This window comes from Onychostoma macrolepis, chromosome 01 (genome assembly GCF_012432095.1).
Source record: "Onychostoma macrolepis isolate SWU-2019 chromosome 01, ASM1243209v1, whole genome shotgun sequence".
In the NCBI taxonomy this organism is placed as follows: Eukaryota; Metazoa; Chordata; class Actinopteri; order Cypriniformes; family Cyprinidae; genus Onychostoma; species Onychostoma macrolepis.
The window spans coordinates 19001771-19021892 of NC_081155.1; the positions used below are offsets into that span (position 1 = coordinate 19001771).

At 36.0% G+C, this 20122-nt stretch overlaps 3 protein-coding genes across 3 annotated transcripts; all 3 read right to left on the reverse strand.

Moving 5' to 3' along the window:
* cnga1a (cyclic nucleotide gated channel subunit alpha 1a) lies at positions 1 to 4359 on the reverse strand. Its single transcript, XM_058778736.1, has 6 exons — positions 4147 to 4359; positions 2656 to 2695; positions 2238 to 2405; positions 2032 to 2136; positions 1688 to 1794; positions 1 to 1589 (listed from the first exon to the last, which is right to left on the reverse strand). Exons 1-6 carry the CDS (start codon positions 4316 to 4318, stop codon positions 82 to 84), a joined length of 2100 nt encoding a protein of 699 aa, XP_058634719.1. The 5' UTR covers positions 4319 to 4359; the 3' UTR covers positions 1 to 81.
* Positions 4360 to 6585: 2226 nt separating this feature from the next.
* Positions 6586 to 13116, reverse strand: enam (enamelin). Its single transcript, XM_058786912.1, has 8 exons — positions 13063 to 13116; positions 12951 to 12974; positions 12787 to 12864; positions 10593 to 10632; positions 10440 to 10474; positions 10289 to 10324; positions 7356 to 7418; positions 6586 to 7265 (listed from the first exon to the last, which is right to left on the reverse strand). Exons 1-8 carry the CDS (start codon positions 13114 to 13116, stop codon positions 6885 to 6887), a joined length of 711 nt encoding a protein of 236 aa, XP_058642895.1. The 3' UTR covers positions 6586 to 6884.
* Positions 13117 to 15352: 2236 nt separating this feature from the next.
* On the reverse strand, positions 15353 to 18879 carry scpp5 (secretory calcium-binding phosphoprotein 5). The gene is made up of 11 exons (XM_058784716.1): positions 18826 to 18879; positions 18641 to 18688; positions 18263 to 18337; positions 17138 to 17191; positions 16869 to 16937; positions 16679 to 16708; positions 16420 to 16458; positions 16259 to 16309; positions 16060 to 16143; positions 15815 to 15838; positions 15353 to 15671 (listed from the first exon to the last, which is right to left on the reverse strand). The coding sequence occupies exons 1-10, from the start codon at positions 18877 to 18879 to the stop codon at positions 15821 to 15823; spliced, it is 522 nt and encodes a 173-aa protein (XP_058640699.1). The 3' UTR covers positions 15353 to 15671; positions 15815 to 15820.
* Between the last annotated feature and the right edge of the window lie 1243 nt (positions 18880 to 20122).

A 20122-nucleotide genomic window follows, 5' to 3' on the forward strand; every position in this document is an offset into this window, starting at 1 on the left:
TTTTTGTTTTTAATTTGATTGCATTTAGTATTTATATTTTATTCTCTCTTTTATTATGAAACAGTCTCATAATGTCTTATCCTATGGCTCCTCATCTTTCTTTTCCTCTTCGGTTGCTTCCTCCTCTTTTTCATCCGTCTTTTCCTTGTCTTCTTCTAACTTCTCTTTCTCTGGCTCTTCCTCTTTCTTTTGCTCTTCTGTTTCTTCCTTCTTTTCCATCTCCTCCTCTTCATCCTCATCCTCCACCACCTCTCCAGCAAAGCGCTCTATCTGAGCAATCCGCCGTTTGATATCCTTTTGCGTTTCCTCCTGGTCGGCCAGCAGCTTCTTCACCTTGGTCTGCATGATTTGCATTGTGTTGTATACTCGGTTTACACGGTCCTCCAAGTCCCTCTCATCCGGCTTCAGTTTCGCAGGGTCCAGCTCCAACAAACCATCCTTCAGCAGGATCTGTCTCCCTTTTTCCTCCAGCATGGCCTTAGCGTCTGGATATTCCGTCAAAGCCTCCATCAGATCATCTTTGGACAAGCAGAAGAGGTCTGAGTATCCTATGCTTCGGATATTGGCCGTTCTACGGTTGCCAGCCTTGCTGCCCTTGATGTTTAGAATGCTGATTTCTCCAAAGTAGCTTCCATCGCCAAGGACAACAAATTGAGTGACACCATCATCAGCCACAACAGCGAGTTTACCATCCTTTATGATGTACATCTCCCGGCCAATATCGCCCTTGCGACAGATGTAGTCACCGGGACTGAAGACTTGAGGGCGAAGCTTCAACACCAACTCGATCAGCAGCCCTGCTTCACAGTCGGCAAATATGCGCACCTTCTTGAGGGTATCTAAGTGCACCTTCATGCCTATCTCCGCCCGTAACTTGTCTGGCAGGTACCTCAGAACCTCTCGTTCATCTTGTGCTTTCTTGTTAGTCCACAGGTAGTCAAACCACTTGATGACGCGTATCTCAAGATCCTTGCTAACATGCCGCGCATGCATGTACTGCTTGATGTTATCGATCCTGGCTTGGAACTGAGCCTGGGCTGCGTTCATATTTGAGATCATTGTAGCAATGTTACCCACAATGGTGGCAAAGATCAAGACACCCACCAAGAAGTCAACCACATGAAAGAGGAATTCAGAGTCTAGCTCTGGAGACGGCGTCTCTCCGATGGTGGTGAGGGTAAGAGTGGACCAGTAGAGGCTGAAGGAATATTTTCGCATCAGCTCTCCAAACTCGTCTTCGGTGAGAGAGGGATACACCCATGGATCTGATCCAAACCCAATGGACTTGGAGAAGGAGAAGAAGAGGCATGCGTTCCAGTGGATGATGATGATGATGTACATGATCAAAGTGCAGATTCGGAAGATGTTGGGGTAGTTGGTCATGGTTTCTGAGATTGTGAAGAACTCAAACATGCGGTTCAGGCGGAGCAACTTGTTTATGCGGATCTCTGGGTAGTCTAATCCTAAAACGAAGTAGAAGATGTCCGTGGGTAGCATTGAGATGACATCGATGCGGAACTGGAGACTGCCTTTATACCGCTGAAGAAGGAGCTTTTCGTCTTTGATTAGTAAGCCCTGTTCCAGGTAACCTAGTTAAAGAAAGGTGGCATGAAAACATGACACAAATCGGTCACTAAACTTTGTGTCGCTTCATTAAAGAGAGACATCTGACTGATGTTAGATCAACCTGTTCGTGCTCTGAAGGCCATGTCAGCCAAATAAAGCAGGTCGGAGGTGTAGTCCAGGAGGAACCATATCAGGAGATAATTGTGCTGCAGCTCCTCAAAGCAGGCTCTATGCAAAGAGACATGTTACAAAAGCATTACACCTATTTATCAAGCTTCCAAAATGTACATGTAACCAAATATATGGCCTTCTTCATATTTATTAGAGAATGTGAATGACTAACGGAGACGTAAGGAAGCACACTTCAGAGGTTAATAAAAAGGAGACTTGACTTGTCTTCTATTTGTATTCTTCTCTCATCTCCTGGTATCCTGATCTTAGTAAACATTAACATTTAATTATTACCTTGCAATTATACCTGTCCAATTGTACATGACAGGAATTGTGATTATAAGCAGCCATTGATAGTACAGGAGTCCCGCTGGGTTAATCACAAACACCTCCTTAGGCCTTGAGAAAATGAAGTTGACATGAGCAATAATCAATGGTGATTACTTTGAACTTTGGAAAATCACAGAGTAGAAATGACAGATAAAATGTCTGATACCAACCCCTCCTTTTTTTCTTTTTCTTTTTCTTTTTCCTTCTCCTTTTCCTTTTCCTTCTCTTTTTCCTTTTCTTTTTCTTTTTCTTTTTCCTTTTCTTTCTCATTTTCTTTTTCTTTTTCATCCTTTTGTTTCTTCTCTGTTTTTTCTTTCTTCTCTTTCTTTTCTTTTTTCCTTTAGGATAAGACAGCAAAATATATAAACATTATTTATATCCAAACTATCTCAGTTAAGAAACACTTAGTTTGCTACTCACTCTTTCTTCTCCTTCTTTTCTTTTTTCTCCTTTTTCTTTTTCTTCTTGTCTTCCCTACAGAGAGCAAAATACACCATTGTCACTATATTATACATTGCCACATATATATATATATATATATATATATATGTAGCATTTATTATATTATATTTAATGATCTTTGATTACTCTTCATTGTTGTTGCTGTTGTTGATGTTAAATACACGTCCTGCACTTGGAGCTGGAATTGGTTCTTCACTGTCCTCCTCTGTGTCCACCTCCATTATCGGAGACATTTGGGGTGGGATTGCAATACCTCCTGATGCAGGTACAACAGTCATGATTCCTTTTCCCCTAAAGCAACTGGCTGAAGCAGTGATTTGTAATTTACATATGTTCCCATTTGTTAAAAGTCACAGGGGGGAAATCTAAAATGGAAAAAAATGTTACTCTAAGAAGATGAAAACTGCCATGAACTCACCAACTGTTTTGCTTTAACCTAAATCCTGTCCCATTCTCTCTTGATCAGAAGATCCACAGAGCCCCTTAGAATTACAGACCTTTCTGGTGAAATGAAAGATACAGTCAAATTACAGCGAGTGTTTTCAAAGGAGTACGCTTGCGGTTCATTTGTTCTGTTGTGCTCTGTAATGATATCCCAGACTTGCATGACCCTGAGAAGGATTTGGAGATTAATGAGAGACTAGAGTGACAAAGACAAAGCCTCCTCCCTGCCTTCTTGAATGGTACATAATTTATACTCCCTCCAACAAAAGTTCAAAGTAATGGTGAGGCCCGTCATTTATACAATTACATTAAGAATTTTAGCAACCTGTTGATTTTATAATTGTTCCATACTCAGAACTAATTTTAGGTTCATGTTTAAATGATTTCACCAAAGTGCCTCAAGTAAGGCATATGCGAATGACCACATTTGTTTGTGGTATTTATTTAACTGTAATTTAATTGTACTTATGCTGTCGCAACATTATAATGGTGTAATTTATGTGCATGCGCTTGCTAGACTATAGAGTGAGAGATTTACCTCATGTAGTAACATCTGCCCAGTCAGCACTCTTGCACAGATCTGCTTTATCCTATTAAAACAAGCCTGCCAGCCTTACTTTCACAGCCACTCACAGCTTTATTACAAGCCTTCTAGAGAAATATTTGGCCTGTTTTGTTGGATACATTTTTTTGTTTTGTTTTTACATTTTCATTTTATATATGTAGAGAGATATTTATATATATACACAGTGGGGCAAAAAAGTATTTAGTCAGCCACCAATTGTGCAAGTTCTCCCACTTAAAAAGATGAGAGAGGCCTGTAATTTTCATCATAGGTATACCTCAACTATGAGAGACAAAATGAGAAAAAAAAAAAAAAATCCAGAAAATCACATTGTAGGATTTTTAAAGAATTTATTTGCAAATTATGGTGGAAAATAAGTATTTGGTCAAGAACAAAATTTCTTCTCAATACTTTGTTATATACCCTTTGTTGGCAATGACAGAGGTCAAACGTTTTCTGTAAGTCTTCACACACTGTTGCTGGTATTTTGGCCCATTCCTCCATGCAGATCTCCTCTAGAGCAGTAATGTTTTGGGGCTGTCGCTGGGCAACACGGACTTTCAACTCCCTCCAAAGATTTTCGATGGGGTTGAGATCTGGAGACTGGCTAGGCCACTCCAGGACCTTGAAATGCTTCTTACGAAGCCACTCCTTCGTTGCCCGGGCGGTGTGTTTGGGATCATTGTCATGCTGAAAGACCCAGCCACGTTTCATCTTCAATGCCCTTGCTGATGGAAGGAGGTTTTCACTCAAAATCTCACGATACATGGCCCCATTCATTCTTTCGTTTACACGGATCAGTCGTCCTGGTCCCTTTGCAGAAAAACAGCCCCAAAGCATGATGTTTCCACCCCATGCTTCACAGTAGGTATGGTGATCTTTGGATGCAACTCAGCATTCTTTCTCCTCCAAACACGACAAGTTGAGTTTTTACCAAAAAGTTCTATTTTGGTTTCATCTGATTCTCCCAATCCTCTTCTGGATCATCCAAATGCTCTCTAGCAAACTTCAGACGGGCCCGGACATGTACTGGCTTAAGCAGGGGACACATCTGGCACTGCAGGATTTGAGTCCCTGGCGCAGTGTGTTACTGATGGTAGCCTTTGTTACTTTGGTCCCAGCTCTCTGCAGGTCATTCACTAGGTCCCCGTGTGGTTCTGGGATTTTTGCTCACAGTTCTTGTGATCATTTTGACCCCACGGGTGAGATCTTGCGTGGAGCCCCAGATCGAGGGAGATTATCAGTGGTCTTGTATGTCTTCCATTTTCTAATAATTGCTCCCACAGTTGATTTCTTCACACCAAGCTGCTTACCTATTGCAGATTCAGTCTTCCCAGCTTATGCAGGTCTACAATTTTGTTTCTGGTGTCCTTTGTCAGCTCTTTGGTCTTGGTCATGGTGGAGTTTGGAGTTGGACTGTTTGAGGTTGTGGACAGGTGTCTTTTATACTGATAACGAGTTCAAACAGATGCCATTAATACAGGTAACGAGTGGAGGACAGAGGAGCCTCTTAAAGAAGAAGTTACAGGTCTGTGAGAGCCAGAAATCTTGCTTGTTTGTAGGTGACCAAATACTTATTTTACCGAGGAATTTACCAATTAATTCTTTAAAAATCCTGCAATGTGATTTTCTGGATTTTTTTTTTTTTTTCTCATTTTGTCTCTCATAGTTGAGGTATACTTATGATGAAAATTACAGGCCTCTCTCATCATTAAGTGGGAGAACTTGCACAATTGGTGGCTGACTAAATACTTTTTTGCCCCACTATGTGTATGTGTATATATATATATATATGTAAGGGATAATCAACGGCTAGCTGTGCATTAAACGATTTGAATGCACAACGTGGAGGCGAAGAAACCGCCCGCAGTGGAGGGTGGTTGCCTCCGCGAAGTGCATTTAAATCGTTTAATGCACAGCTAGCCGTTGATTATCCCGTTTATGCCATGGTCATTTCCCAGCATTCACATATTAAAGATGTTAATAATATTTGCGCTGCAATATTTGTCTGTATTACTATTCAACTCTATCTGTATGTTACTATGGTTACCAATGTTTATAGGAAGCGCATTAATATAGTACGTGATTAAACTGACCTGGAACTACCTGTGTGGTTCAACGAATTTAATCAACACCTACCAGCCAATCAGAATCGAGTATTCAGACAGACCATGGCATAAACATATATAAACTACATAATAGCCTATATGTAAAATGTACAATCAAACAAAAACTGCATATCTATTTCTCTATATATAATTTCTCTATATATTAAATTGGCAGTAGTAGTATAGTTGTTGTTTTTAATATGTGTATATGTATGTATATATATATATATATATATATATATATATATATATATATATATACTACTATTTTGTGCACTCTCAGAAATAAAGGTACAAAAGTTGTCACTGGGGCGGTACCTTTTCAAACGGTACACTTTTGTACCTATTAGGTTCAAATATGTACACTTTAAGTACTAATATGTACCTTTAAGGTACCAAAATGGACCCTTTAGGTACAAACATGTGCCTTTTGAAAAGGTAGCGCCCAGTGACAGCTTTTGTACCTTTATTTCTGAGAGTGTGGTGGTGATTGGTTTCTTCACACAAAATTATTTTTTGTCATTTTTATTTTTTCCAATGTTGTATTTCAGATGTTAAAAATCTATTTAATTGCACAGAGCCTTGTTTGTGTTGTCCCCACAAAGATGTCAATATCCAAAATTGTCCTTGTGGGGAATTTTTTTGGTCCCCATGAGGTAACAAGCTTATAAATCATATAGAATTAAGTTTTTTGAAAATCAAAAAATGCACAAAGTTTCCTATAAAGGGTAGGTTTAGGTTTAGGGGTACAGGATAGAAAATACAGTTTGTGCAGTATAAATCCATTACATCTATGGAATGTCCCAATAAAACACGGAAACCCAAGTGCGTGTGTGTGTGCTTTTAGTGACTGGTTTCTTCACACAAAACTATGTTTTGTCCATTTTTATTATCTCCAAAGTGTTACATTTCAGTTGATTAAAGAGGACTTTAACTGCAGTAAGACAAAAGACATTTTATTTTAAGAAACTGAAAGAGAAGAAATTTAACAAGTAAAGCTGTCTGCAGCAGTATCGGCTCAATTCTTACAATGAGGTTAATAAAAATTTTCATCTGCCAGGAAACATTTTCACACACAACACAACAGGAATGTGCCACACTTTGTTCCAGCAAGCCAGTTAGACACCCCCTCTGTCTAGCCAAGTCCCTGTACTATAATGTTCAGACCATAGACGTGTGGTCTTAATGCCAGCAATGTGACTGATAGGATCTTGGGGCGAGGCTTGTGATCAGCTCTCTCACTGCACTGGCAGAGCAGCATCAGGAGCATCAGCCACCAACACCTGTTCTACACCAGCAGCAGCATCAGGCCCCACCAAAGTGGTGTCGATTTCCACAGCGACTGCTGGTACCTCAGGGATGAGAGACGGAACAACAGCAGCAATGACAGGTTCAGCAGGAACCTCTACGGCAACATCCACCGGTGCGATCTCGATTATGGCAGTAGCATCAACAGTTGCAGCAGTTCCAGCAGGTTCAGGTTCAGCTCCAGCCTCGGCTGCTTCTGCTGCTTCTGCACCTTCTGCTTCTTCTGCCCCTTCGGCCTCATCTGAGTTCAATGGAGCAGCTGGCTGGGCAGGCTGGTAGCCGTAGGGAGGGTAAAACCCACGAAACTGTGGCTATGGTAAATAGAAAAATGGGACGGAATTCGTAAAATGCATAATGTTTAAAAATGTGTGCTACAATTTTGATAAGATGAAATAACCTACTGTTCCTTCCTCATCTGATCCATCTCCTGTGGGTGCGAAAAGAGCGGGGTTGAAAAAAAAGCCCTGAAAAAAATATATTAAAAAAAGATCAGTGTCAAGGCGACATACTGTACTTACAGTATTTCCAATCTCAAGTACACTGTTAAAAATAAATGTTTGTAGCAATGCAAAGAAAAACCATTTTGGGTTCTCCAAAGAACCTTTCTTAAAAGAACCATTTTTTCTTAGTGTCATTCAATATTGTAGTCTGAAGAACTTTTTTCCACTATAAAGAACCTTTTGTACAGAAACAGAAATCATTAAAAGAAATTGACTCGAAATAGTGATAACATGCTGCTAATCTGCTGTGGTAGGCCTACAACATGGTATAACAAGCCCAGAGGCGGACAAAGTACACAACTTCCTTACTTAAGTGAAAGTACAGATACCACTGGTCAAATACTACTCCACTACAAGTGAAAGTTGTAAAGACAGATTTTTACTTAAGTAAAAGTACGGAAGTACATGTTTTTAAAAGTACTTAAGTATCAAAAGTAAAAAGTAAATGCATTGTTTTATTGTCGCATTGTTGTATACTTACAATACCTTATGCCACTAATGCAACCTACTGAATACACTGATTAGCTTGTATTATCTTTGGAGCTTTTATGTTACCAAACCTATAGAAATGGAACAACTAAATGAAGATAATCATCTTTATTTTTTTATTTAACACTCCTACAACTACATTGAACTCATTTTAATACTTGTTTAAAAGTTACAAAGTTCTTTTTCAAAGAGATATTGAAGTCTAAGATATGGTTCATTTTAGGCAAACAAAGCAAACATTATGCACCACTGCAAATATGCACACCTTTTACCATGCAAGTAGCGCGGACGTTCACATTAGTTTAGTGGGGAAGATCCCGAGGCTGCCAGATTTGCGTAAAAAAAAAAATCAGACAAATGTCAATTCAAAGCTAGGCGGAAAACTGCAGGTTTAGAAATACTGTAAGACTTGGCAACACAGGAAGGTCCTGGCAGATCGCAGGCCGGATTTTCGCAGGGGGGAAAAAGGGTTCAGTGAATCTGAAAATGCATACACAGGGCTCTCAAGTCTCACGCAATCGGAGTGAGACTCACGCATTTCAACCAGTTCACACGCTCTCACGCCACACCTTGTATTTCTCACGCTGAGAAGGGATAACTTGACCCGCTACAATTACTATACAATTAATAGATGAGGGAATACTGAGGTAAGTTTTCTGCCGAGTTGATAGCTCTCTCGACTCTGTAGCTATAGAGTTAAATGCCACCTACCAGCCAATCAGAAATTAGGATGTTGTAGTTTCCGTTTAAATTACGCGATTCTGCCGCAAGCGGGTTCGTTACTAAGCAACATGGATGCGCGCGCACATGGAGTGTAAGTTGGAAGAGAAAGATCCGATGAATGCTGTCGGTAACCCCTTCGTTTATTTTTTCGCTTTTAAGATTCCTCTACGAAATCACTTGCCTGTGAAAAGATAGTGAGAGGAGAGCTGATGTTGGGTATAGCCAAATTCGCGCTAAAGTATTACTGATGCAGTCAAAAAAAACAAAACAAACAAAAAAAACTCTCCAACTGCTTTGCAACCAGAAGCTTTAACTTAGCTTTGGCTTCCTGAAAGGAAAGTACTAGAGATGTTATAACAGTTGGTGAATCTGATAAAAGACAGACAAATTCATCCAAATAAAATAAATTGTTTTACATATTTAAAAAAGGATTAAAAATACAAAGAAATTTGGCCCCAAACATGCCAACTGAACAGCAGTGCTCAATGTATACTGTACACACACAGTAGCATTACAGAACTTGTCCTGAACATGTATGTCAAGCTCTCTCTCTCTGTGTGTGTGTGTGTGTGTGTGTGAGAGAGAGAGAACACATTTCAGCTTATAATTTTATTTTTTCTGTTGTGTTTGTTGCACATCTTGATGGCAGGGGTAGGGGGCTCCCATATAAAGCACTGAGGCTTCCCCAAATTCAAATTCAGATGCAGTGTGTTTTCCATGGTGGGTTTGAACAAAACCAAAACTAGAAACAGTTTGGCTCTGGATGGAACGCTATTATCATGACAGTGCTTTATGTGGGAGTCCTCTAACCTGTCATCAGGCATCAAAATGTGCAATAAACATTTACAACAGAAAAAAGAAACATAAGCTGAAATGTGTTCTCTCTCTCTCTCTCTCTCTCACACACACACACACACAGTTTGACATACATGCTCAGGGTAAGTACTGTAATGTATATGTGTACAGTATGTACATTGAGTACTGCTGTTCAGTTGGCTCGTCTGAGGCAAAATTTATTTTTATTTTTGATACATTTGTATTTTTAAATACATAAATCTTTTTATTTTATTAGAATGAATTTGTCTTTCATCAGATTTACCAAATGTTATAACTTCTATTTGTGCTGGTCAATTATGAACAATAGGTTAAATTGAACTGCTAGCAAAAACTTGGGTGCTGCAAATATTTGAGTTGCTCCTCCCCTTTGACTTGCCCCTCCCCTTTGTGTGGCCCCTCCCCTAATCTCACTCCAAACTTTCGCTATAACTTGAGAGCCCTGCATACACTGTAAAATTGCGACATATAACGACTTTCTACTTGGGGACCTTGATATAAATGTAGTTGAGGAAAAAGTACGATATTTGTCTTTCAAATGTAGTGAAGTTAAAGTCGCAAGTTTCCAGAAAAAATAATACTCAAGTAAAGTACAGATACTCAAAAAGTGTACTTAAGTACAATACTCAAGTAAATTTACTTCGTTACTGTCCATCTCTGAACAAGCCATGACTGACTCTTGACCTAAAATAGCAATAGCATGGTGCTAACCTGCTGTGGTACATCATTACATGGTATAACCTGCCATGACTGACATTGACCCAAAATAGCAATAGCATGATGCTTACCTGCTGTGGTGCTTGAGGTGAAACTTGAGGCTGAGCCTGTAAAAAGACATTTTTTTTTTTTTCAAAAATGTTTTAAAAAGGTTATCGTTTCTCCTCAAAATTTCAAAAATGTTATTTGATATATGCTTTTGATAGAATGAGAGGGGATTACGTTAACAGGTGCGGGTGCTGCGGGTGCTGCAGGTGCTGCAGGCACTACAGGTGCTGCCTGTGAGGAACACAAAATGTCATCAGTTCCATGAAACTGATTATTTCTGAGTATTATTTCAGTCTTCAAATGACATGAAGTGGTAAAATTTTTAACATACAGGCAGTTGAGCACCAGTATGAACAGCACCAAAACCCTGCAAAAACATTGATTACATTATGTTATAATTTTCATGTACTGTTCCGGGTCAATTTGAACCATTTAGATTTGATCAGAAATAATAGATTTTGTCAGAAATATCAGTTAACTTATGTTTTCTTTTTCTTGAAATTTGGTGACTTTTCCTCATTTAGGGTCATGAACATGCATGCGAAGTTTCAACACGCTGATGTGTTTTGACATGTCCAAAAAAAAATGTGTTATGCTCTTACTGTTCTAGGCAACTCTACGGACCCAAAATAATAACATTTCTTGGTTATATTTTGTTATTTTAGTTTTTTACAATCCTATGAAGCAAAAAAAAGTAGCTTTTCCCCACTCATTTCAATACAGAAAAAATATTTTGTCTGCCAAAGTGGTAAAAATGAGCTATCATTTATTTTTTTAATCTATCTGTTATCTATCTATATGTTGTTTTTCTTGAAATTTTGTGACTTTTTCTCATTTAGGGTCATGAACATGCACGCAAAGTTTCAACACGCTGATGTGTTTTGACATGTGCAAAAAAAAAAATTGTTACGTTCATACTGTTCCCGGGGCAATTTGACCCGCCTATTTTAATGCTCTAAGGCAACTCTACAGACCCAAAATAATAACATTGCTTGGTTATATTTTGTTATTTTAGTTTTTTTACAATCCAAGTAGCTTTTCCCCACTCATTTCAATACAGAAAAAATATTTTGTCAGCCAAAGTGGTAAAAATGAGCTATCATTTCTTTTTTCAATCTATCTGAAATACTATTTAACTCATGTTGTTTTTCTTGAAGTTTTGTTACTTTTTCTCGTTTAGGGTCATGAACATGCATACACAGTTTCAACACACTGATGTGTTGTGAAATGTACATACAGAAATCAAATTATACGTTAGCGATGTTCGTGGGTCAATTTGACCCACACAGGCATCCATTCAAAAGCAACTGAAATACACACAAAATAACAAAAAAATCCTTTGTTGTATTTAAGACCTCCTCAACTCTAGTCCTGAAGTGCCTCCTAGTGTCAGTGTCTTGATGAGTTTAACAACTTTTTAATTTCAAAGTTTGTGAAAACAAAACTGTTTAGCCTTTTAACTGTAAGTCACAGTTTTTGAGCATAGACATAAAAATGACTTTTCCGGCTAAAATTGTTATAAAACTTGAATACTTCAGAGCACAGACTTCAGATTGGTGTATTTTTAAAGGTGAAACATCACAGGTTATTGTAGAAGTAAAAAAAAAAAAAAAAAAAACAGTTATAAAAGTAAATTTATAAAAAGTTATAGAAGTTTAAATGTATGAAAATGTAAAATATAAAAATATATGTTTTTATATTTTATTTAAAATAGCAATTTTACAAAATATGTTTACCACCAAATCTTCAAGAAAATCAAAGCCAATCATCTGAATAAGTTTTGTGGCAAATTTTAGGTTGATATCTCAAAAAATGAACTTTTAAGTACGATTTTCTGGATGCAGTACCAAACTTTTCCACTAGGTGATATACAGGGACTCTTGATTTCCATTTATTGTTTGAGTGTTCTGAACTATATATTTCCATACTTTTTAAAATATTTATGAAGTAGACATCCTATTCAGAAATAGTTTGGGCAGTAACTTTAATATTTGATTTGAATTCTATCTCTAAAACACATAAAAACATACATATAGAATAAAAGTGTGTTTGGAACTATATCACAAATGGAGAATCTATCGCTATTTATCTATTGCTCTGTCATTTCTTTGAAAAACAGTCACCAAATATGAAAACTAGAGTCCAAAACCTTTCAAATTATATATAATTTGTCAAGATTACTTTAAGTTTAGACCAAGATATTATCGTTAAAAAATGTGCAATCGCAAACATCTCACAGGTCTGGGGGAATGGCAGTCAAAAATAGTGGTTAAAAACATTTTTATAAATCATAAATTCAGATATTCATTCTTTGAAATGTGTGAAAAGTACTGATATTAAAAGTGTATTGATTGTACTTGATTGTATGTATTTTTATATGTCATCATTTTTGTGGAATTACATTGAATCCAATACGGGTCAATTTGACCCGGACCATACAGGAAGTCACCTGTTTTTGAACAGTACATGAGGGTTAAATGCCTCTATTGCAGGCCTATGTCTTTAGCGCCATTGAACTGACCTGTTGCTGCAGATGTCCTAACATTCTGTAGAGTTCCATCAACTGCAGAGCTGTGTTAGCATGACCAATAATTGCCTGCTGCAGGAGAGAAAAGACAACAAGCATTATGCACATTTTTAAGCCTTACATTAACATCCATTGTCATTGACTCACAGAGGTCTTACCTCATTGCTTTCACTGTCAGGGGCCTAAAATGTGCAAAGCAAGAGGAATATGTCAAAAATAGACTTACTTAGACTTTGTTATGCTGTCTTGAACTGAGAAATAAGGACTTACAGGGGCAGCTAGTGAGGAGCCCAGCATACACATCAAGAACGCCAGAGCTTTCATATTTGCTCTTATGATCCAAAAAGAAAAACAAGCAAAACTTATTGGTGTAGAAACATTAAATACTGTCAGTACATTCTTAAAAATAATGGTTCTTTATTGGTATTCATGGTTCCATGGAGAACCTTTAACATCAATGGAACCTTTCCATTCTACAAAAAGTTATTTATAATGAAAAACAGATTATTAAAAATGTTCTTTATATTAAGAAAAAATGGTTCTTTTAAGAACTGTCCTGTCAAAGGTTCTTCGGGGGACCCAGAACGGTTCTTTTATGGCATTGCTTCAAAATCATCATAACTTTCCAAACCTCAATTTTTAAGAGTGTAACATATCCATGAGTTAAAACTCTCCAGAAATGGTAAGAGCTTACCTTTTTTTGGAAAATCACAAAGACAACTGGTTGGCTTCTTGAAGTTTAAAGTTGAATGCATAACTACTGAACAAGGCTGCTATATATACTTAGCAGATCCTGAAACAAGCCAATCATCTCTCAGCAAAGAGGGAATCTATTTTTTGCCTTTATTCCTAAAACAAGGTTGGAATTACAACTGTTAATGACCCATTATGTATAATTATACACTGTGAAATTCTGCTTGGTGCACAGTTCTTCAAAAAGACAGATGAAAAATGAAATTATCTACCCGATCCTACAGACAGGAGGGTTGTCTGTCTGTGGCGTTTGATGGTGAAGTTTGGATATATATGACTTTCAAGGGGCCGCTTTTCGCATGAGAGTGGGACTTGTGGGTGCCTGCCAAATTGATCGATCTAATTAAAACAGATCTTCACAATGAATCTCAAATTACACATTCTTCTGAACTCTTAATTATAGACTTAATCTACCATTTAGTGCTGATTCATTTGGAGATACAGTAGGTATAAATCTTTTGGCTCCTCATTGTTGTGACCACACTGACAGCTTCTTTAGTGCTGATGTCGTCTGCATTTTTTGCCTTACTCTATGGTTTGGAGCATTACAAGGATTGGTATGCCTTATGCTTTAGGGAATCCACATCCAGGATGTCTTCCATCTGATAAAGTATGAACATAAAAGGTTTATAGATATCCACTTGCTGAGCTCAAAAGATTCAGGCAAGAGAAGACATATACTCCTGCTCCCCTTCAGTCAGTTTTAAGATACATTTGAAGATGTTTCCTCAGGGTCAGGCTTCACTGGTAGCTATCTTTCTATAGTTGTTCGATAGAATATAGTTAAATGTTTAAATAAACAAATATATATATATATAGGCTGTGTGTGTGTGTACCATTTTTTTTATTGATTCACATACTTTAAATTCAGTCTTTTTTATTAATTCTTTATTATTATTATTATTATTATTAATTAAATTGTTTTACCTTTTTTATCTGAAATATCTTATCTTGCCAATATCTTGCCACAGTATTCAGTGGTAAAATATTTTTTTGTATAATAAATACTTAATAAATACTCAAATAATAATTTTCTATGATTCAATATTTCATGTCCATTTGCTTATTTAATAACAATCAGCTATTTTCACAAAATAAATCCATTAACTCCACAGAGGGGGAAAAAATGAATTTAAGGCAAAAATATCAACATCACCGAACCTACCTAAATACGAGGTAACAAAATGATTGCATCTAAAGTCATATGATTTTGCTGGCATATTCAGATAGTAGATAAACAGATATCTATGTTGTTCAGACTACCAGAAATACATGTAGAGCTGAGAATGAGCAAATATCATAAAAGAAGTAAATTGGCTTTTACTACACATTTGAATATGTATATAAGAAATGTGTTGATTGCTAACATACTGTGCTTGTTTTTATTTCTGCATGCATGTAAAGAGACTATTAGAATTCCTGATGGCCTGGCATTCCATGTAGAAACTGCAAAACTTTTCATAGTTTACTCTTTATGTTCTCTGAATTTGATTTGTATGGGTATATTAAATCATTCTCTAATTTGATATACACTCATTTTCAAGCTTCCTTGAGGTTGAACATGGCCTAACAAAGTCTTTCTCTAATAAAGTTTTAACGATCATGAATTTAACGATTCTGATCATGCTGTGTCATGTTTTATATACTGCAGAATGTTCAAAGTGAAGGTGCATAATATTTCACTTTAACCTTGTAAAAATGTTTTGTATTATTTTAATTGCATTACAAATTGCATCTCCTGTTTTGTAACAGCTGGCACTAGGATAAAAAGTGCAGATGAAATGTTTAAAAAGTTTTGTTTAATCAACTTTATTACTGAAAACACTACTCACAAAAGGCCTACATGAGAAAATATTCATTGAAATTTGTTTGATATTCAGATATTTTTTTCACATCAGAATAAGACCAAACCAGCACATTTCTATCTGTATACCATGCAATTACAGAACTTTCAAAATGTTGTTATACATATGGGTAAATCATCTTCTTCATGTTAAAAAATCAGCTCATTTTAAATTATTATTCCAGGAAAAAAAGGATGTACTAATTCTAAATAGCATTAGACAAAAAAGTTTAACACACTCTTGTTGTTTGACTTTTTTTCTCACTCAGCTTCAAAGATGTGCCTGTGGGCATAAGAAATTATATGTTAAACAAGTATGAAAGAGTGATTTCAAACAGTATCGAAAACAACATTAAACAATATTGTGTTGCAATTCAAAATTAGGATAAATGAATCAAATTCAGACACACTTAAGCAGTATCTCACCAGTCTTCATGGCTTGTTAGACACCTGAAAAAAAGTGAGGATAATTAACAAGTGTGTGGCACGCACAATCTGCTGTTTCTGCAAAACTACTGCTGACATTCAATATTCGCAAGTTCTCATTTTGGTTAAACACATCCTGGCTAAATGCAGCACTGAAGGAGTAATTATGTTGTCAAATCAGAGCTTTGCTGAGGATTGTGTTTTTAGCTTCTCACACATATTGATTCAAACAAACACACACACACCTGTCCTGTCTGAGCCTGCTGCTCCAGCTGGGTTTGCTGCTGAGGCTCTTGGGTTTGTGGAGGACCATCCTGGAATGGTGGGTTCTGTGTAAAATTGCAATTAAAGCTCACCGTGTTTCAAGATTCAGTCTTTCAGCAAATTCCAATAACAGTGCAAGTGATTATGAAACCAAAGAGGTTCAAAGCGTAATTGTCTCACCACAGGTGGCTGCTGAGGAACTGTCTGTGGCATAAAATCGAAGGGGAAGATCTGTATATTCACAAACATATAAAAGATCGCATTCAAACAAGCATTCACAAACGTGTTTTTTAAAATAATAGTCCTAATGTCAAAATGTTGAAGTAATTTAAAGAATTTACATTTGGAATTTGAGGTATCAGGGGAATATTGGGTTGGTCCTGAAATCAAAACAGCATCTACACTGTAAAAACTTGATTGTACGCTAAATAAAACAAGAGTAGGCTATGTTTTACAAGAAAATACAGTCTTTAACTTTAACGTTAATCCAATTGATTACAATATTACCATCAGCATTTTATTTACATTTACAGTTTCAAAGCAAATCCTACACCAAATAGTTTTCAGTGTAATAGCTGCTAGCAGAAAAACAGTCGTTACCTGACGCTGACTGAAGTCATAGGGGTAAAACTTAAGGAGAAAAACAAAACCACCAATTGTTTTATTGCATCACAGAATTATGTTTATCTCTATAATATAATGAGACATTAGCAGAGGCTAAAGGAACACTCCGCTTAAGTGACTTTATACAAAAATCTCTAGTCTTTGAGGAATTTGTCTGTTCACTCACGATTTCCACGCTTTTTCTGCCGGGAACTTTAGGGAGAGAGTACTTGATGAACGCTTGTGTAGGGAATGACTGAGAACAGAGAGAGAGAGACATGCCACAGCGTCAATAATAGCAGTAATCATGTTGTATTCTTTTCGAATCTACACGTTGTATATATCGATTCAACTGATTGAGCTGAGTTTATCAAAAAAGCACCAAACAAAGAAGCTGGGTAGATGACAAGTGTTTGGAAAGACAAGCTTGCAGAGAGAAAAACTTCCCTGACTCACCGATGTGCCAGCAGCTCCTCCTACTGGAGTAGCAGGGAATCGCGGAGGAAAAATCTATTTGATAAAAATAGAAAAAAAAAAAAAAAATGATACTAATACTTTTAGGATGTTATACAGAACATACACTGTAATTTGTTGTTGTTTTTGTTGCTTATTCAGGTAATCTAAAATGTGACCGTCTGTGAAACCCATAGTGGCTAAATCGAATTATTTCCACTAATAATTTCGCTATGATTTCAGTTGAGTTTTCACAACCAGGGCCACAAATGTGCTTCATGTGGAACCATCTTTAAAAAAAAATGTAAATAAATAAAATAATTGAATTTAATAAATATTAAATTAAATTAAATGATTATTTAACATTACTCAATAAACCTGAACATATTAGGTTACACTAACTCAATAAAAGTATTTTTATGGGTTTTATCAGGTACACTAACCTAATAAAAGCAATACATTGCACTTTTTCAGGTAAACTTGAATATGCTCAATGTATGCTTCCATCTTTAAAAATAAATTAATGAATTAATTAAATAAGAAATTAAATAAAAATAAATAAATACAATTATTGAATTAAATTACATTTTTATTTAATATGGTTGAATAAACCTGAATACGTTAGGTTACAGAAACCTAATAAGTAATTTTAACGGTCAGGTCAGGTAGAAATGAATACTTCAGGTACCAAAAGGACATATTTACAGCAGGGTTAACTAAAACTAAAATCGTAAATTAATTTTTGTTGCTTGAAATAAAATGAAATATTTAAAAATTATTTCATTTAAGCTAGTTGCCAAGGCAAAATTTCTTATTTACATTTACTCCATCATTTCTTATACACTAAAATAGCCTAACTAAATTAAAAACTGAAACATAAATTAATGAAATTATATATGCATATTTGAAAAAAATACATAAATAAAAATGAAAAATGCAACAAAAAAAATTTAATAAAATTTACTGAAACTTTAACTAAACTAAAAATAAAACTAATTCAAAATATTAATAAAAACTATAATAGTAATTCAATTATACTAAAATAGCTTTGTTTTACAAGGTATCCTGGTACCACTTTGAATTGTTATATTTAAGGTAAAAACAAATAGGGAAAAAAATAGCTCATACAATTTCCATACTGATTGGAGCGTTCAGACCAGGATGTGGCTGTGATGGTATTCCCTGGAAGCCACCATTATTCCCCTAAAATACAAATGAAAGGAGTTCAAATTTCATTTTAGTGGATGCCCAAAAAGAACATGTTTAGTTTGGGTGTAATTATAATGTTCAATACATGTTCTGTAACAACCTCAGGATAGTCCTATAAATCATATAAACACATGTCATGGAGTAGCATGTCATCATACAGTGTAATATTACAGAGCTATTTTCATCATGAAACTGTGTGCAATATGTTGATTATGGTTAAAGCAAAAGATTCCGAAGACTGTTATGCTGTTTATGGATATGGAAAAGTCAAATATGTTCACGTGTGGTTAACCCCACCTGCTTCGGGTTGCCATAATGAGGGAGATAATTGAAAAATGGTGAAAGCTAGAGAAAGATATAAACACACATGGAAAAAAAAACAGAAAAAAGGATCAGTTTCAACAGCTGGGCGACCCAGAGACATAAAACAAGCCTTGAGATCTACAAAGACATTCCTGAGAAAAGGTTTAATGTGTACTTACTGGTGCTGCAGATACTGCACCAGCCAGAAGAAGACACAGGAGAGATGTCCACATGTTTATGAATTCACCAACCTTACACAAACAAAGACGTGAGCTAAGACTGTCAAAACCAATGAAGGAGTGCTAGAGCTGAGTGATAACATAAACAAAACCACTTACAGTGCTCAAAAATGGTCAACCAGCTTTCTCACCTTGGCTGCAGGTAGAGTCACTAGCTCTGGAAGTTTCATGCTTTTATTTGGTCTCTGGCTTAGCGCTTAGCCAATCCCTCTCAGGCTAGACTTTATCATGACCTCACAGATACAGAAAGATGGTTATTGAGAAAATGACCTGTAGTCAGACATTGTCTGCCTGTCTGTCAGCTATTATTATAATGATGATAGTCGAGGGAAGTGCTGATATCACTAGATGGTGTTTTTGAAGCTATATTTTGAAGGTACAAAATATCAGTGCTATCAAAAATAGGAACTGTGTTTGTTTGTCTTTTTTTTGTGTATGAACTTAGTGGTGTTTAATTGCAACTAAAAAACAACAATGTCAGGTTTTGGCATGATATTTATTATCAGCCAAAATAAGAACTGTTATGTATTTGTATTAACAGCATGATAACTGTTCAACAATAATCATAACAACACACAATGAATTGATTGAACGGTTTATTATAAATCAAGATTTAAAAACATGGTAGCAAAAAAGCAATGATTTGTATGGCTCTCATGCATCAAGCCACTGAGAAAGCACCATTTGATTGATCAGCATTATTTGTAATGCAGGAAAGCATTTATGCAGTCAATTTGCTAAACACTACAAGCAGCTTCTTTGTCATTCAGGAACTGGTGGTCAGCTTATCTGTTCATCTGTGTGAGAGAGAGAAAAGAAAGCTTTAGTAATGTGTTGTATTAGAAAGGTTTCTATTCTGTTTTTTATGTTAGAATAAAATTAAATAAGGATAATATGTTGCTCAAAGCTGTAACATATTTACTGCAAATATATATATATATATATATATATATATATATATATATATATATATATATATATATATATATATATATATATAGAAATTGCAAGTAAATTTCAAAATTAATAATGACAAAGAAACGGAAATAACAACTTGATTAAACATGAAAATTTGAAGTAGAATGACTGAAATAGTATTTTCTTGCATAACCTACTCCAGTAATATTTCTTTTATTTACAAAATAATGTTTTACAGCTTCGGGTCTTTCTCTATGTAAAATGTCAGTGTGAGTGACCAGTAGCATTTTCAATTGAAGAAAACTGTTAAAGTGATGGA

Excerpts from the sequence above, each read along its gene's own strand:
- cnga1a (XM_058778736.1), bottom strand. The coding sequence starts at position 4,318 with ATGAATGGGGCCATGTATCGTGAGATTTTGAGTGAAAACCTCCTTCCA. Across the intron at positions 2,137-2,237 it reads GAAAAAGAAAAAAAGGAGGG|GCCTAAGGAGGTGTTTGTGA; the intron begins GTTGGTATCAGA and ends CATTTTCTCAAG. Across the intron at positions 1,795-2,031 it reads TGGACAGGTATAATTGCAAG|AGCCTGCTTTGAGGAGCTGC; the intron begins GTAATAATTAAA and ends CTCTTTGCATAG.
- enam (XM_058786912.1), bottom strand. The coding sequence starts at position 13,116 with ATGAAAGCTCTGGCGTTCTTGATGTGTATGCTGGGCTCCTCACTAGCT. Across the intron at positions 10,325-10,439 it reads CAGCACCCGCACCTGTTAAC|GCTCAGCCTCAAGTTTCACC; the intron begins GTAATCCCCTCT and ends GTCTTTTTACAG. Across the intron at positions 7,266-7,355 it reads GATCAGATGAGGAAGGAACA|CCACAGTTTCGTGGGTTTTA; the intron begins GTAGGTTATTTC and ends TATTTACCATAG.
- scpp5 (XM_058784716.1), bottom strand. The coding sequence starts at position 18,879 with ATGTGGACATCTCTCCTGTGTCTTCTTCTGGCTGGTGCAGTATCTGCA. Across the intron at positions 17,192-18,262 it reads CTCCAATCAGTATGGAAATT|ATTTTTCCTCCGCGATTCCC; the intron begins GTATGAGCTATT and ends TTTATCAAATAG. Across the intron at positions 16,144-16,258 it reads TTCCTCAGCAGCCACCTGTG|AACCCACCATTCCAGGATGG; the intron begins GTGAGACAATTA and ends AATTTTACACAG.